The sequence below is a fragment of the Ptychodera flava genome, chromosome 16, assembly GCF_041260155.1.
Source record: "Ptychodera flava strain L36383 chromosome 16, AS_Pfla_20210202, whole genome shotgun sequence".
Lineage (NCBI taxonomy): Eukaryota > Metazoa > Hemichordata > Enteropneusta > Ptychoderidae > Ptychodera > Ptychodera flava.
In genome coordinates this window covers 19,186,736-19,205,510 of record NC_091943.1, presented here as the reverse complement: position 1 = coordinate 19,205,510, position 18,775 = coordinate 19,186,736, and the positions used below count along the sequence as shown (strand labels likewise).

The following is an 18,775-nucleotide window of genomic DNA, read 5'->3' as shown; positions in this document are numbered from 1 at the left end:
GTAAAATGAAGCTGCAGTTTTCGTTCATATGTACACAAATAAATTGACACTTCCTCACCGAAACGGTATGTCAGACATTCTTTGCCAAAGTTTGGGCTGTAACAGACGAGGATGTTCTAACGATGTAGACCAAGAAGTTCAAATAACAATGGGATTATTCCTGGTGACTGCGACGAAAGTTGACATATACAGTATTACAAATGCAATGTAAACAAGCAGTGTCAGCGTCCAGCTCTCGCTGAATCGGGCAGCACAGTTGATCACAGTTGCTGTCATCCCAAGTCTGGATTATTTCAAAACTGCTTGTTTACTGGTACACAACGTCCAAACTATCCATCATTCAAAAAAAAACGCCTCTAAGGGATGGAGCATTAGATCTTCGAGGGGAGGGGTGGTCAAAACAGAAAAAAAAATTCAGAGCAGAAAGTTAGGAAAAAAAATCTTCAAACTAGTTTGCAAAATAAAAAAAAATAAATAAGAAGACAAATGCGTAAAAAAAATCTGCAAAAGTCTTTGAAATCTTGAATTTTTTTTAGATTTTACCGACAGGAAGCAACTTTCTGTATTTTTAGTACATCCTCCAGGCACATTTTTAATTTTAATTTATACATTTAGAGTGACTGTATCCCTTATACTGGAAGTTGTGATTATCTTATCTTTTCAGGACTTTTGTATTCTGATCACTTGAAAATTATAAAATTATAGAGCGGTTTCGATAGCTCTGCTGGTGGACAGAATTGTCCCCGAGGCTATCTTCCGCCCGGTGTAAAGCGTTGTATTCATTGCTTCGCTTCGATATAGTTTGTGTGAGATGTATGATAGCGTGTGTGCTAGCGTGAGTGCTTCACGAACTCTACGGCGAGTGGAGAGGGCGCAGTCAAAATTGTAACATCCTTAGCTCGGTTATTGAACCAATCTTTTGGATTGGGGAATTAGTCGAGCGGTTTGACTGGTGTCCTCTGCGCTAGGTGATTGGGTGCCGTACGTTGTGGGTTCGAGTCCCGGTTGATACCATCGTATTTCTCTTTCCGGGTCGATAGCTCTGCTGGTGGACAGAATTGTCCCCGAGGCTATCTTCCGCCCGGTGTAAAGCGTTGTATTCATTGCTTCGCTTCGATATAGTTTGTGTGAGATGTATGATAGCGTGTGTGCTAGCGTGAGTGCTTCACGAACTCTACGGCGAGTGGAGAGGGCGCAGTCAAAATTGTAACATCCTTAGCTCGGTTATTGAACCAATCTTTTTGGATTGGGGAATTAGTCGAGCGGTTTGACTGGTGTCCTCTGCGCTAGGTGATTGGGTGCCGTACGTTGTGGGTTCGAGTCCCGGTTGATACCATCGTATTTCTCTTTCCCGGGTCGATAGCTCTGCTGGTGGACAGAATTGTCCCCAGGCTATCTTCCGCCCGTGTAAAGCGTTGTATTCATTGCTTCGCTTCGATATAGTTTGTGTGAGAGATGTATGATAGCGTGTGTGCTAGCGTGAGTGCTTCACGAACTCTACGGCGAGTGGAGGGGGCGCAGTCAAAATTGTAGCATCCTTAGCTCGGTTATTGAACCAATCTTTTTTAGGATTGGGGATTTAGTCGAGCGGTTTGACTGTTGTCCTCTGCGCTAGGTGATTGGGTGCCGTACGTTGTGGGTTCGAGTCCCGGTTGATACCATCGTATTTCTCTTTCCCGGGTCGATAGCTCTGCTGGTGGACAGAATTGTCCCCGAGGCTATCTTCCGCCCGGTGTAAAGCGTTGTATTCATTGCTTCGCTTCGATATAGTTTGTGTGAGATGTATGATAGCGTGTGTGCTAGCGTGAGTGCTTCACGAACTCTACGGCGAGTGGAGAGGGCGCAGTCAAAATTGTAACATCCTTAGCTCGGTTATTGAACCAATCTTTTTGGATTGGGGATTTAGTCGAGCGGTTTGACTGGTGTCCTCTGCGCTAGGTGATGGGTGCCGTACGTTGTGGGTTCGAGTCCCGGTTGATACCATCGTATTTCTCTTTCCGGGTCGATAGCTCTGCTGGTGGACAGAATTGTCCCCGAGGCTATCTTCCGCCCGGTGTAAAGCGTTGTATTCATTGCTTCGCTTCGATATAGTTTGTGTGAGATGTATGATAGCGTGTGTGCTAGCGTGAGTGCTTCACGAACTCTACGGCGAGTGGAGAGGGCGCAGTCAAAATTGTAACATCCTTAGCTCGGTTATTGAACCAATCTTTTGGATTGGGGATTTAGTCGAGCGGTTTGACTGTTGTCCTCTGCGCTAGGTGATTGGGTGCCGTACGTTGTGGGTTCGAGTCCCGGTTGATACCATCGTATTTCTCTTTCCCGGGTCGATAGCTCTGCTGGTGGACAGAATTGTCCCCGAGGCTATCTTCCGCCCGGTGTAAAGCGTTGTATTCATTGCTTCGCTTCGATATAGTTTGTGTGAGATGTATGATAGCGTGTGTGCTAGCGTGAGTGCTTCACGAACTCTACGGCGAGTGGAGAGGGCGCAGTCAAAATTGTAACATCCTTAGCTCGGTTATTGAACCAATCTTTTTGGATTGGGGATTTAGTCGAGCGGTTTGACTGGTGTCCTCTGCGCTAGGTGATTGGGTGCCGTACGTTGTGGGTTCCAGTCCCGGTTGATACCATCGTATTTCTCTTTCCCGGGTCGATAGCTCTGCTGGTGGACAGAATTGTCCCCGAGGCTATCTTCCGCCCGGTGTAAAGCGTTGTATTCATTGCTTCGCTTCGATATAGTTTGTGTGAGATGTATGATAGCGTGTGTGCTAGCGTGAGTGCTTCACGAACTCTACGGCGAGTGGAGAGGGCGCAGTCAAAATTGTAACATCCTTAGCTCGGTTATTGAACCAATCTTTTTGGATTGGGGATTTAGTCGAGCGGTTTGACTGTTGTCCTCTGCGCTAGGTGATTGGGTGCCGTACGTTGTGGGTTCGAGTCCCGGTTGATACCATCTTATTTCTCTTTCCCGGGTCGATAGCTCTGCTGGTGGACAGAATTGTCCCGAGGCTATCTTCCGCCCGGTGTAAAGCGTTGTATTCATTGCTTCGCTTCGATATAGTTTGTGTGAGATGTATGATAGCGTGTGTGCTAGCGTGAGTGCTTCACGAACTCTACGGTGAGTGGAGAGGGCACAGTCAAAATTGTAACATCCTTAGCTCGGTTATTGAACCAATCTTTTTGGATTGGGGATTTAGTCGAGCGGTTTTGACTGGTGTCCTCTGCGCTAGGTGATTGGGTGCCGTACGTTGTGGTTTCGAGTCCCGGTTGATACCATCGTATTTCTCTTTCCCGGGTCGATAGCTCTGCTGGTGGACGAATTGTCCCCGAGGCTATCTTCCGCCCGGTGTAAAGCGTTGTATTCATTGCTTCGCTTCGATATAGTTTGTGTGAGATGTATGATAGCGTGTGTGCTAGCGTGAGTGCTTCACGAACTCTACGGCAAGTGGAGAGGGCGCAGTCAAAATTGTAACATCCTTAGCTCGGTTATTGAACCAATCTTTTTGGATTGGGGATTTAGTCGAGCGGTTTGTCTGTTGTCCTCTGCGCTAGGTGATTGGGTGCCGTGCGTTGTGGGTTCGAGTCCGGTTGATACCATCGTATTTCTCTTTCCCGGGTCGATAGCTCTGCTGTGGACAGAATTGTCCCCGAGGCTATCTTCCGCCCGGTGTAAAGCGTTGTATTCATTGCTTCGCTTCGATATAGTTTGTGTGAGATGTATGATAGCGTGTGTGCTAGCGTGAGTGCTTCACGAACTCTACGGCGAGTGGAGAGGGCGCAGTCAGAATTGTAACATCCTTAGCTCGGTTATTGAACCAATCTTTTTGAGATTGAGGATTTAGTCGAGCGGTTTGTCTGTTGTCCTCTGCGCTAGGTGATTTGGTGCCATGCGTTGTGGGTTCAAGTCCGGGTTGAAACCATTGTATTACTCTTTCCTGGGTTGATAGCTCTGCTGGTGTACAGAATTGTCCCCGAGGCTATCTTCCACCCGGTGGAAAGCATTGTATTCATTGCTTCGCTTCGATATAGTTTGTGTGAGATGTATGATAGCGTGTGTGCTAGCTTGAGTGCTTCACGAACTCTACGGTGAGTGGAGAGGGCGCAGTCAGAATTGTAACATCCTTAGCTCGGTTATTGAACCAATCTTTTTGAGATTGGGGATTTAGTCGAGCGGTTTGTCTGTTGTCCTCTGCGCTAGGTGATTGGGTGCCGTACGTTGTGGGTTCGAGTCCCGGTTGATACCATCGTATTTCTCTTTCCCGGGTCGATAGCTCTGCTGGTGGACAGAATTGTCCCCGAGGCTATCTTCTGCCCGGTGTAAAGCGTTGTATTCATTGCTTCGCTTCGATATAGTTTGTGTGAGATGTATGATAGCGTGTGTGCTAGCGTGAGTGCTTCACGAACTCTACGGCAAGTGGAGAGGGCGCAGTCAGAATTGTAACATCCTTAGCTCGGTTATTGAACCAATCTTTTTGGATTGGGGATTTAGTCGAGCGGTTTGACTGGTGTCCTCTGCGCTAGGTGATTGGGTGCCGTACGTTGTGGGTTCGAGTCCCGGTTGATACCATCGTATTTCTCTTTCCCGGTCGATAGCTCTGCTGGTGGACAGAATTGTCCCCGAGGCTATCTTCCGCCCGGGTGTAAAGCGTTGTATTCATTGCTTCGCTTCGATATAGTTTGTGTGAGATGTATGATAGCGTGTGTGCTAGCGTGAGTGCTTCACGAACTCTACGGCGAGTGGAGAGGGCGCAGTCAAAATTGTAACATCCTTAGCTCGGTTATTGAACCAATCTTTTGGATTGGGGATTTAGTCGAGCGGTTTGACTGGTGTCCTCTGCGCTAGGTGATTGGGTGCCGTACGTTGTGGGTTCGAGTCCCGGTTGATACCATCGTATTTCTACATGTTTCCTGCATACAAACCAAGCAGGTACACTAGGTAAAACATTGAAACTATGGTATGGTTGTCAAGACAGAAAGTTATATTTGCCTTTTAAGATCAAGGTAAACAGATGCAGGCCACATCAGGTTCATTTTTTTCACAAGCATTTTATTGCAATGATGAATGCAAGAATGGTGAACAAGTAGAAACACGTCAATAATGATAAAACAACATATCAAGTCATTATGTATTATTTTGCTTATAAAAGGCATTTTCAATCCTTTTTTCTCAAAAAACCGCCTCAAAAAACAACAGCAACACATTTTTTAACATTCAACAATACACTACGTAGAATGCCATAAACCCCGACACAAAAACACACAAAAGGGTTGAACTTTGAAAGTTTCTCGATAGCAAATACTGAATAAATCTGCATGAATAATCGTTTGTGTGTAGCAAATGCTGAATGACAATTATCGGAAGAATTATGTCACCACAAAAAAGATTATGATTTAAACAAATCTTAAGGGACGTATGTATCAAATTTCAAAGAAATTGGACAAGCCCTTTCAAAGAATACAGATTTTTTTACCATGACTGGCATAAATTGCCCTAAAAAGACAAATATTGAAATTTCACCACATCTATACACATCCAATCAATTTGGACCTGCTGCTACAGAGAAATAGATGTTTTGATCAAAAAGGGCAACAATTGCCTCTAGAAACACAAATATGCAAATTTCACTGTATTTTGCAAACAGCTTCTCAGCTTGTCAAAATCAATTGTAAATCATGAGATATGCATGATGTTTGGTGGGGTGAATGTAGGCATTTCACCACGCAGTAGAAAGGGAAGCCAGGAAACCAAAATAGTCAATTTTCAAAACTATAGGAAGCTACTGAGGAGCAAGAAGACCATGTTTCAGAGGAAGATGTGTAATCTGAAAAAAATACTCCCCAAGTGCCACCAAATAACACCATTTTAATCTCTATTTTTCAAAGCTCCAACGACAGGAGGGGGACAACCCCTCCTGCCGTCCCCCCGTGACCACTTGCGCGGTCGCATCTTTGCCCTCTTTATCTTCAGGCAGCGACGAACTAAAAAAAATTATAAATCTGAAAATTTACTCTGAAAAAAAATTTGCACAGCTAATTTCAATTGCAAAAAAATTTTTTTAGAAATTTACAATAGTAAAAATAAATTTTTTACAATTTCATTGTGACCACCCCCTCCCAAGATTTAATGGTCCATCCCTAACCTCACTGTATACCAAGACTGAATTTTGCGATGGTCGACGCATCGCGCATCGGTACAAAATGAGACAAATATATTTTTAGTATGCCAGGGCTATTGTTCTTATGTAAATTTACGAAAAAAATTGTTACTTTTTCTTGTGATTTGAACTCTTGACCCATTTTCTGTGTCTGCAGCTTAGCAGGTCGCAAGTTAGTGTTTTCGTTGTATGTGAATAAAATTAAAATTAAATGCAATGTTGATGAACGTTATTATCGTAGGATATAGCTGCAATAATTGTAGCCCTTGGTTGGTGGGGTTTGGGCTTCTGTCGTTCGGCTCGCGCCTTTCGCCAACAAGGGCTACAATTTCTCCCTAAGCTTATAGGCCTACCTGCTCGTGTAAAAGCTTCAGTGCGGATCTGAACTGAACGCTCTCGCCTTACGTCACGGTACGCGTGTGCAAATTTCACCATAATCCCGCTCCCGGATAATGTTAGAAACCTTGTAACTGGTTGGGGCAAGGCGCGAGCCGCACGACAGAAGCCCAAACCCACTAACCAAGGGCTACAATTATTGCAGCTACGTTGGACACTGTGTGCGTCTGTTGTCAACGTAATCCAAACTTATAAAAATGCTCGATCTCGGGCGCTGAATTTCCGGCGTTCGATTTCTATGTCCGTTTTCTGCATTTTGGGCTTAAAAGTGACGAAAATATCCAAACAAGACAACAAAGACACACAAGTTGATATAATATAATAGCCATAACCCCCTTCGCAGTCGGGTATACACTCGATTTTGGTACAATTCGCTCCATATAGCACTCGCCTGTCGGCTCGTGCTATATATGTCGCGCATTGTACCAAAATCTCGTGTATACCCTCCTGCGGCGGGGGTTATTGCTTTATCGCATTACAACACCACCTAGAACTATAGTTGGTGTGTATACACGTGTGTAAGTGTATGTATGTATGTATGTATGTATGTATGTATGTATGTATGTATGTATGTATGTATGTATGTATGTATGTATGTATGTATGTATGTATGTATGTATGTATGTATGTATGTATGTATGCATGTATGCATATAGAATCTTTCAAGATATATTAAGTCGATCCAAAGAAAACGTTGACTAGGTTTGGATGTACATATATATATTTATCTTTATTATATGTTATAACATTACATAAGAGGAAGAAGCTAAATATAATATTTAGAAATTACAATATTAAGGAAATATTTCAGCTTTTTCCAAGGGAGGAGAAAGACATAAGAAACAAGTAATAATTTCTACCCAAAATTCTTAAAAGTTGAAAAATCATCAGAGTGCTCTTTTGAACTTTTGCATTGATTGTTGATATTTCAGTATTCTTAAATCCAATTATTTTTTTTCCTCAGAAATACTATGTTACATCAACGTATATTTTCCCCGCGAAATGTTTGTAGTCCATGAATATTTCCAAGGGAATCACACAGTTTACATTTGGTTTAAGATGAAGGAGAATGCAGGCAATCACTTACTTGGTAGGCCGATATCTAGTACTTTGGATGTACATGTTTGTCGAAATTTTGTACACTCACCAACCAGACACAACAAAGTACTATAGTTACGTTTTAACCCTTTCACAACCAATATGCCACTGACTCTTCCTTCTGAGTACATCCATCAGTCGAATCTTCTCAATTTGGTTCGTCATTTTGACCTATTTCTGATCTGAAAGCGCTCTGCAGTATTACGAAACTTGCAGAGCCTATCGACGGCAGTCTCGTGAGAATACCTGTGATTGGTCTGTTTCTCTTATGCTTTAATATGTTAGCAATCTGTGAACCCTTACAGCAAAAATGCAAATACTATGGCTTGCTAAATGCTCGGACCCTTCAATGCACTCCGACTAGCTGGCATGTGGTTCTAAAAATTACAAGTGACTATATCCACACGTTGTACTTTGGAGTTAACGGTTTCTTTCCCTAGATGGAAGTTATCTCAAAGACTGCGACAAAAATACAGCCTGCATAGCTCCTTCAATGTCGTCCATGGAAAATATATGACATATTGAATACCAGGATGTGTGACCTTTGAACTTTCAGAAAAACATGTTGCATTGGAAGTTGCTTCTTGTGTGTCTACGACTGTAATTGCTCTTGGACAGACTAAAATCAAAATACGATTACATACTCTCATTGGTTTGAAATATGAAGACATATATATTGCCCTGACATTAGTTATTGGAGTACACTGTTTTGCATTGCAAGTTGCTTTCTTTCCGTCAATATTTGGACAATCTCTATACAATCATGTTTGAACAATCTCTATAACAATCAATGTTTGAACAATCTCTATAACAATCATGTTTGAACAATCTCTATAACAAACTACACACACGAAATACAATTGCATACCTTGTTCTTTGCACTGTGAATGCGTAAACCTGGTCAATGATATGTGGCATGCAAAAGATGTGCCTTAAAAGCAAAAAATGAAAATAAAATCGATGTATGGAAACATCTGATTTGTAATATCATGATGCACCGTGTGTTACAACAGTTACCCTTGCGTCGGTATAAGATGATTTTTGTTCCATTAAAGAATTTAAATACCTCAAATATTTTATTTTGTATTGTTGACCGCGATAACAGAAATGATGCCACTGATGTGCACATTTCTCTTTATCCTTAACTTGTTCTGTTTAATCCACTTCCCTACATTACAGTTCATTGTTCATCTGACAAATGTGACAGTGAAAGTCAAGGCGTTTCCGAGTTCTGTAAAACTTTCGGGGACTTGCGTCCTCTAAGTTGGAAAATTAGTGATGCTACTTTTTACACCTGTGTGTCTTAACATCGGGTTGTAGGATGATCTCAGTTGCATCGTGAAGTATGCATTGTATATTTTACATGATTTTTGGACATTTGATGAATAAGTTACGTAATCTTGAAGAGTATATTTCAATGTCATGGGCCACGGACTCAAGAGACATTATTCTGCAGAACAATTAATGCGTCACATTTGTGCAGAAAATAATCTGATACAGGCAATTTCAAATTTACAAGATTTGACAGAAAAAAAAAAGTTCTGCAGAGATTACCGCCAAAATACTGATAAAAAGTGATCTTGTAAAATTTTCTGTCATCCCTACATGTTTTGAAATAATTGACTCGCTAGAAACAATGAGCATTTGAGTACGAAGCAGAGATGTATCTGTTTCATACATTTCGGCAGTAGCTAGATCTCCATGTGGTACAAGAATTTAAGATTCAAGATTCAATTAAAAGCAATAATCTACCAAAACGTAAACTCTATCATCTACCAAAATACAAAATATGAATAATTACATATATTCGAAGCTGTGCATGTCTAGAAATATACATCTTCACTCTTCATGAATATATACTTATGTATAAACTTATATAAACATTACGGAATGAGTTTATCATCTTTGCCTCAAAAGACTGTCATTTTCACACGATCGTCTTCTTTTTCAAGCAGAGTGTTTCGAATTGAATTGGTTTGCATTGATTTCGTAGGTATTGTGATAAGACAATTCAAAGCACAGGATTGGTCCTAGCTTGGGCTGAAATGTGACAACACTAAATTTGCATACGTCAGACAAAACTGATAGCTGGATTTTGCATTTAAACTACTGAGTAAAAACCATAGGATTGTCCTAGTTTGGATTTAAATGTAAACACACTAACCTTTGCATGAGAGATAAGAGCTTACATTTGCACTGATAATGTGACACCATTGTCACGGAGTTAAATTTTATAGATGAGAGTATCGTAATAAGCGTGGTCAAAGATCCTACATACTTGCATAAATACAGTACAATGATGACACTAACATCCAGCTAACCCTAAGCCATGAAACAAACCCGTGATACCACCGCAGAATGTTGGAAAGAACGGGTTGTACCACACTTTGCTGTGAGGTGCAAATTTCCGTGGATCAGCCTGGTTTTTGGCAAATCCAGTTGCTGTGTGCAGAGTTCGCCCTAGTCTGGCAGAGACCCTGCGATTCGCGTTCTTCCCTGTTGGAACGCGCGCGCCCTTCAGAGACGCGACGCGAATCCCAGGGTCTGGACGTTCTTGCAAGCGACCGGTCGGATTTCTGCCTGATCCGGGTACTTTATAGAACCAGACACATCTGTTAATCAAAACAAAAACGACACGTACCATAGCCAAATAAAATGAAAAATGAAAAATAAAACCATACCGCGTATATAGGTTTACTAGCTACTAGTATACATTCTCTCCGCCAAGTTAGATAGGTGTTTGTTTTGACATCACTACCCTTATGAATATTCATACCCTTGCAAAAACGGACAGTCGCTGTGTCTGGCAGCGCGTGCTCACAGCTGCACAGCGTAGCCTTCGAATGCAGGCCCACCGTGGGCGCGCACAAAACAAGGCACAGCGACTGTGGAGAGTCTAAGTTCGCCCGTGCACGTTCATGAGAGCAAATGCAAACATACAGGCGATTCCTGTATTATTTCACAAGTACTTTTAGATGTAGCACAGACACGAAGCGAAGACCATGGTTTGAGACCCAAGGAAAATTATTTATACTGACACATTGAGGATACTGATTTATGATAAAAGATCCTATTCAAACTATGTTGTGACTACATGAAACACACAAATACGACAAGATATCTTGCGTGAGTGAAAATCAACATCTCTGATGGACAAAGCAAATATGCCTCCTCGTTCTTTTACAAACTAGTCGAAAACTAGTTTTTGTCAGATAATCTATACCTGCAGAAATTTCGCTTGGGCTTTTTGCCAACATATTTATCATGTCAGGTTGTCTCGTTTTCTTTGCTTCTAATCGCTTGTCTCGATTTTCTATAGCGTTGGGATCATAACACTGGCAAGCAGTTGTACAGTCTTCCGGGAATGGAGTGACTTCCTTTGCCGGCTGTGGAGGCGCAGCAATCACCGCCATCCCAGTCACAGTAGGCCCGGTTGTTTTCTGCATCACAGAAGCCATCTTCAATGAACCGCTGCAAGAAAGAGTCAGAGAGTGCGAATAGTCAATAATGAGGCTGTTTTGTCAGAAATAATACACTCAGGCATCAATGAGTCAATTTACAAAAAAATTGTAAAAACCTGTGGTCCACTTATCAAGTCGTTTCATGAATGTGGCTTGGCCCTGTCCATTGTTTCGATAGTGATTCTGTACGTCATTTCCTAATTTTCAACAAGTTCCATTTTGCACTGGAAATCACTTACCCTGCTACAGTGTTCCACGCACTTGAAGGCCATTGGCTCTGGGTACCATTTTTTCTGGCGGTACACATGATCTCATCGACGTTGATGACGCCATTCTTGGCATTTATGTCCATGATGACCGGGTTGTCTCCCGCAAGGCATCTCACTGTACAAGTATCACCTATCAAACAGAGAATTAGTTTGGAATTTCATATTACTGAAGAAAACTGAATGGGTACATAATTTCCAAAAAGTGCGCATAACATACACAGTATATCGCCCACCATCATGGAGAACACTCCTTTAACCACTTAGTGGCCAACACCTCAATACCTAGTATCGGACACTAGACTTGGTTCAAGTCGGTGAATTTTAAAAAAATAAAATCATTTATAATAGTTTCTCTTGTGTCTCTCCTATTTCGTACAAACCTGTCCGGAATTTGGCAGCTCACGCCAGGTTTTCCCAGCGATTGAATGCGTCACGTTTGAGTCTGCGCAGTAGTGAGTTAGTTTCTGCCGGATTCCGGGTGAAACTCCGCTGTATAGCGTTCACCCCACTCATCGCGTTCACCCTACTCATCGCGTCCACTCACGCGCGCGTTTCACATGAAAGCAAAATACAAATCATTGCGTTCACTCCACTCAAACATTCACAAATCACAGACTTGAACCAAGTCTAATCGGACACTTGAATTATGATGTACATGATAAGATTGACCGTTATCCGGCCAAGCAGTTTCAATTCTCAGTCTGCCGAGTCGGTTAAAATCGGCATTTAAGGTAGTATGCACCTCGAAAGTGAAAGACTTAAACTTTTGCTCTAACTTTCCTCAAGGAATCTTTTAATCATTCTCTTTCAAAGTCAAGAATAAAATAGGGGGTCACCGTGCCAATTTGGTACTAGAGAAACAAATTACTCAAGATTTACCGATATTAAAAATTCAAAATGGCCGCCATCCATGTGTGTTAACTCGATGAGAAAAATAAAGATATTGATTTTCGAAAAACTAAGATGGTACAAAGTTTTCTTTCACTAAGAGCTTTAAAATGAGCCCCCACATGTGGTAGATCAGAAAAGAATTGTAAAAGTTTGAGAGCCTGAATATCTGTCCCCGAGGCGCATTCTACCTGAACCAATGTTGTAGCAGGTTCAGTAAGTAAAAATCACGTTTACAGAATCTGTTTTCAAGTGGCCTTGAAATGCCCAAGTCCTTATCGAAATGCAACATATGCGAAATGGTATGACTCGCTGGTTTAATTAAGCTGACCTAATGGTGGTATATGAACGAAGCAGGATAACGTTAACCAAATCGATTTCTGCTACTGAAAATACTGCAATATGAACATTGCCATTGTGAATATTACAGAATCATTTATTTATTTGAAAATGTTATTATTTCGGATTGCAAGTGATTGTAAGACTTACCGATTGAATTATCTTTACATTTGAATTCTACAAGTTTGCTTGAAGGCGGTGGCGGACACTGTCCAGTCAGCTGCCTGCATCTTTTAAAACTTCCCTCCCAGGTACCATCACGGCCACAGACAATGCTGTTTGAATTCTGTAGTGAAATCAGACCACGAAAAATCAGATCAAATCCAAGTTTAAAGAAAAGACATTATGTAAGTTGAACTGTAAAATTAAATGTAAGCTTACTTAGCTCTTGTTTTTCAAAAAATGTTAGAGGTTAGCTTTTTTATACCAATCCTTTAGTGATATCCATTTACTTTTATCGTGGCAAGTTCAAATGTCATCATAAGGTCAAGTTGGTTAAAACCAGTATTTTTCAGAAAAAAAAGTTCAATATTTAAAGCACTTGACAACAGTGAAATTATTTGATTTTACCTGACTAAATCTGCTTTAATATGATGCCCAGTAGGTGACAGCGTGTATTGGTTTTGGCGCAATACCGCGTTCTACTTATTTGGCAAATGAATGAATTGTTTATTTCACAAGGTAAAGGTACAATTACAGGAAAAATATTACAGTGAAAGTATGACTTTATCTGGTTTGGACCATAGAAACAGTCCACAAGGACTAGTCGAGTTCATGGCCCACTGTCAGCTCATAACTGTAAGCGATGATGGGGAAGTGATATGTCTTGCAGGATAAGGGTTACGAGTTACCATACGTAAAATGTCACTTTCCGTTTATGTCATCAAACTGGAAATGTAAATCCTCTTTTTGTCTTCAAAAGTAAGACAGATCACACTGTAAATGACACATTCAATATTTACCAAACTGCGGTTTTACAGTATATCTTATTCATTGAAGTGCGCTGAAAAAGATGACCAGATGACACACGACACCACAGAGAGTGATCATGAAAAGAAAGCGTATCTCACCCTGTCGTTTTCCCCGGGGCATCTAAGTCTACATTCACTTCCATAGTAGAATTTGTCTGTGCAATTGTACATGCCGAGGTACAGAGGAGAGGGTGGATCACACGTGACACGCTCGCATGTGCCACCCTGCCACTCAGCAGTCTCTTCACAACTCATGCGAAATGTTCTCCTGAAAGAGAAAACATTAAATGACAGGGTGTGTTTCGTTTCACTTTAGAAATTGCCTAGCAACAAAATTTAACGCTAGAATTGAGATATACATGTACTTATAGGCAATGCATTGGGAGGATGTTTAGATAACATTGTTTCAGTTGACTAAAAAAATCTGTTGCATTTTTGCTTTGCTTTTGTTGTTTTGCCATTTGGTGCTAAGTTTCTACAGAGGGAGTGGTAATATAATGGATCACCAGATTCGGTCATCTACGTCTATTCTATCATATGAAGGTATGTCTACATTTAGGACATTGGAGGCGTGACACAATAAATCTGTGAACGCCCTAGAGGATACATGATGAATATTTGGTGTAATCATAGATAGTAAAGTGGGGATACTGCCTATGGTTTAATCTGGGTACGTTTCTTTTTACTGTTGTACTCTATACTTATATCATACTGAGACTGGCACAAAGGTAAAGGGACTTTAAGCCAGAAAGCTATTATTACATATTAAGAGGTCAACCAAAAGAATTCATTGACACATTTTTATGGTACGAGTGGGGATGTGAAAATCACTAAATTGATGCCATCAACATTCTCTTACTTCCTCTTTGCCAGGCCCTTCACGTAATATCCCACTTTACAGCGGATTTTACAAGTCTCCCCGATATTCAAACCACCTTGCTGACACTTCTGTGAGACAAGGACAGAGTTAGGTGGAACATCTGGCTTGTCGCAAACCAGCTGGCAAAAGGATTCCGGTAGACTGTACAGCCCATCTGCCTGGCACACAAGCTTGTTGTCAGTGCCTGAAAGTGAAAGTTAAAGAGACCCTGTTATTTCTCCGCTACTTTGTATCCATTTGCATCTTTAATGATGACAAAAGTAATTGACATATATGTACACGTTTAAAATTACAGTTTAATTCACATACATCGGGTAATTTAATGTCTATTATTTTCATATATGGGCAAGTCAGTTAATAGCGACCATACATTAATTCTTTCCCTCAGGATCCCAACATTACACTCAAGTCTTGAGCTCACACTCTTCAATTGTGAGTCTGGTACTCAGGTCGTTCTTGATCTTGTATTCACCATCCTCTGATAGTGAGTCTGGTATGATCCTTCTCATTTTGTCATTATAATTCCCCAATTAAATATAACTATTTCATTATAATGAAATTTAATAGCAATAGCATAGTGGCACATACCCTGTAATTTAGCCGGTGCTATGCATTTGAATGTGCACTCTTTGCCATAGGTTGTTCCCAGTGAGCAGACCACTTCTGCGTTTGTGATGATCGGCATTCCACAGTCAATGGGAAAACACCCCAAAGTTGACAAGCCCTCCCACTGTCCATCAATACACATCACCTGAAGAAAAGAAAACATAATGCAGACACATTGATTAATGAGCAGGCGTTTTGAGGTCATTACTAATGTGTTAACTTGGTTATAAAACATATGGAACAAATGATATACAGAAAAGTATACGATGTTGAAATCATCTACGTAACGGTTGAGATACATCATCAAGCAGCTTTTTGCATAATTACATGTTCAATGGCAATACACGTCGATAGTACTTTGTTAACATAATCAAAAATGGGGTAACGCGGTCAGTGTTAACAGATGGCACTATAACAATAATATTTGTGATACATGGGTACATTTTCCGAGATTATATCTGCCTGAATGCTGTGTGTTGCTTCTAATAGTAATCGAAGTAACGGTGAAACCTTTGACATATGAATGGCTGGCTTGTAATAGAATATCTTCTTAATGACCATCTCTAAAGTTCACAACTGTCATCATCCCGACTTCAAATACAAATTATTTATTATTTTATTTTGTTGCTGTTGTCGATTTGTTCTTGTGTAGATGTTGAACCTTTATTGTATTTTTATACATCAAGATCCCAAAGGAGATACGATTTCAATAAACGCTAGGAACTTTCGTATGTTCCATCTTAGTTAAACATGCAGTTACCATAGTCGAAAGTTTTGAATGTAGCATTACCTCTTGTGTCGCTGATGGTACATAACCAACATGACACTTCACCTCGCACACATCCCCTTCTTCGAAGTTGTTGTCAGGGTAACACTCAAGGTCAGCGTGTTTGATATTCAGTTTGGCGCAAGCCGGCTTCTTGCACTGATACGCTGAACACTGCCTGGTGTACGGATTGTAAACCTCGTCTCGGCCACACTGGCTTATCGTGATCGGTCAAGTCCGTTGTGTGACCTCAGTGCCACCGCAGAGATCTTTACATGGGGCGACTTGAACTTGATGATGGCCGCCTCAGTCATGTAGAACGGCTTGCTGAGATCGTGCAGAACGTTGATTTGGATGGGATTGTCCCTGCAGTAGATGAAGATCTCCTTGCTGCTCAGAGGGTGGCTCTCACCATATGTGTCCAGCAATGCCACAGATATGGACTTGGCTTCTGGACTCAACTTTAAAGCATCGATACCGTCTGACGCAAGGTATATAATGATGGACGTTGCAATGACCGGCTTTCGGAAACCAACCTGTATGACGGAATCACACAAATGTAAAGCAATGGGTATATTCAGAGGAAATAAAAACACTTTTGTTTCATAAAAGTGAGTGTAGGTGGCCAACCAGTCTCCACGATTCCTCTTCAGTAACTTTTATTTTGTGTTAGATACACGAGCACATCACACCGTAAAAAGACATAAAATATCCAGATATCGGTCTGACACATTATTTGTATAACCAATTGAAAGTAATAGATGTACAAGTGGACACTACGTGTTCTGTCAGCTGTCTTACTGCATACTCACCCTAACCAATATCTTCATCATGCAGATCCGGGTTGCACGGATGCCATGATGCGGTTGGGTCATTGTCCAATCCGCATTTCTGAAAAAAAAGTCACGGCTGATTTCTGAGCTTTCTTGGAACAATTACTGGCAGTGCAACAATTACACCCGTAGCGAAGATCTTTTTTTCAATTTTTCAATTCAAGTCAGCATCTATCTCTCTCCACTATCTTGCAACGTGCAACTGTTTCTCTGATCTTACACTACAAAACTACGAATCAGTAACAGATGTCAAACGCAGCCAACAACTGGAGATAGAATGACAAATCAATCTTTCTGCGTCTTTGTCTATGTCTGTCACCCCTTTCATCACTTTGGTTTGGCCCAAATCTATATTTTTCTGTCACAAACTGGACCTCAATATTTGTAAATCATTGAGTCTGATCCTGGCAAAGTAATGTAATCTTCAAATTCCTTCCTTCTAACAAGTCTATAATCCCTAAATAGCTTGACAGAAGTTTAAAGACTATCCACTATACCAAAATTTGGGATCAGAAACTCACCTGTGTATGTGCTGGTTGACCAATCACAACACTTTCTGGACACTCATCTGTTTGATATTCCGGATTGGCTAATGCTGTGGATGCCCATTGGTCAGAGTAGCCAGGTGGCGTGTAAAAACCACAGTCTCGGACGCTGAATGTCTTTCGAATTCTTCACAGATGCCATCACCATCGTAGCGGTAGCACAGGCTCGGCTCTCCTGACATTTTAAAAGGAAAATTCCCATAAATAAACGTGTTAAGTTGACAACATCCTGGGCTTTCAAGTTTAAACCACAATGATTTTGGGTCACTTTGGGCCATCTATTGGGTCGAGAATGGAAAATATGATAACTATTTCCATTTCTCTCTTTTGCAAAAATCTCAAATATAGGGTCATGCCTAAAGTTAATGAACTTTTGTGCGTATGTAAACTTTTACGCATGGTGTACCACATTTATTGTAAATCATTTAATAGTCGCAGGTGAGACTCAGTTCCCTTCAAGGATCATCTGATACAATTGTCAAAACAACCGATATAACTTCGATTAAAAATCGGTGAGCATCGATAATAAAAATGTCTGCCAAGCAACTCAGATAACCATCTCCATCAACTGCATAGCCATCGTCGCATATTCTTCCTCACTGAGTATGCACTCGCTGATGAAGATGGTTTATTGATCTGTTAGCTTCAAAAATACAGCATAGCCATTAACCATTACATCACCACGTAAATAGTGCAATTGACAGAATGACAAGATATTAATCACGCACCTTCACAATGAAAGAATTCATCCTTGTGGCATTTCAGACTACATCCATCTCCATCAACTGCATTACCATCGTCACATTCTTCACCAATGGATCTGTTATGTCATATAAACCATAGAAAAAAACTTTTATGAAATAGGTTTAGCAAACCAAGTCACATATTATTTCTTGTCTAGTGATCCCTGCCTTGAAAAGTACAGTCACCACTGAAAACACACGTCATATATTTTGCACAATTTGAAACTTTAAACGATAATACTGCAACTATTAATGTTTTAATCATGTTTTTTGCTCCTTGAGACGAATATCTTTTCCTGTTTATCTCCCTACACGAGAGAATGTTGAAATACAAAGCGTACCAAAGTCATGCCCTGTCTTCAACATGCAATGTTATTCTTTACGAATGAATTCTAGTCTGGTTTTTCAACGATATCATTTGGCACTGCGCACAAACAGACTTTATCGACAAATTGAAAAACTGAACTTTTGATGAAATTAAAGTTAGTTCATGAAGTTGTAATCAAATTTGTGTTGAAATTAAAATAAGGAAGTGTTTTCTACAGTAAGGTAGAATGCATCTCGGGACGGATATTCAGACTTTCAAATGTCAAAATTCTTTATGATCTACCACTACTATATTGGGGCTTATTTTAAAGCTCTTACAGTAAGGAAAACTTTCATCGTCTTAGTTTTTCGAAATCAAAAATTGAACATTTTGGTTTTCCCAATACGGTTAACACCGGGATGGCGGCCATTTTGAATTTCGAATATCTGTTAATGTTGGGTAATTGTTTTATTGTACCTAACTTTGCGGATTCACCCTGATTTTTATTCTGGGTTTGGTAG

At 40.8% G+C, this 18,775-nt stretch overlaps 1 protein-coding gene and 1 long non-coding RNA gene across 2 annotated transcripts; both read right to left on the bottom strand.

The window, feature by feature from the left end:
- Positions 1-8,302: 8,302 nt before the first annotated feature.
- LOC139114211 (pappalysin-1-like) lies at positions 8,303-15,199 on the bottom strand. The gene is made up of 6 exons (XM_070675787.1): positions 15,043-15,199; positions 14,434-14,638; positions 13,674-13,842; positions 12,754-12,889; positions 11,347-11,506; positions 8,303-11,117 (listed from the first exon to the last, which is right to left on the bottom strand). Exons 1-6 carry the CDS (start codon positions 15,137-15,139, stop codon positions 10,784-10,786), a joined length of 1,101 nt encoding a protein of 366 aa, XP_070531888.1. The 5' UTR covers positions 15,140-15,199; the 3' UTR covers positions 8,303-10,783.
- Positions 15,200-16,638: 1,439 nt separating this feature from the next.
- LOC139114210 (uncharacterized) lies at positions 16,639-18,028 on the bottom strand. Its single transcript, XR_011547825.1, has 3 exons — positions 17,933-18,028; positions 17,181-17,379; positions 16,639-16,717 (listed from the first exon to the last, which is right to left on the bottom strand). It is a non-coding gene; the product is annotated as an uncharacterized lncRNA (long non-coding RNA).
- Positions 18,029-18,775: the final 747 nt, after the last annotated feature.

What these genes read in the sequence shown, in the direction of transcription:
- LOC139114211 (XM_070675787.1), bottom strand. Translation starts at nt 15,139, where the DNA reads ATGCCGATCATCACAAACGCAGAAGTGGTCTGCTCACTGGGAACAACC. An exon ending in AGCACCGGCTAAATTACAGG is followed by an intron (nt 14,639 to 15,042) that starts GTATGTGCCACT and finishes TTTCACTTTCAG; the next exon opens with GCACTGACAACAAGCTTGTG. An exon ending in GCGTGGAACACTGTAGCAGG is followed by an intron (nt 11,118 to 11,346) that starts GTAAGTGATTTC and finishes TCTTTCTTGCAG; the next exon opens with CGGTTCATTGAAGATGGCTT.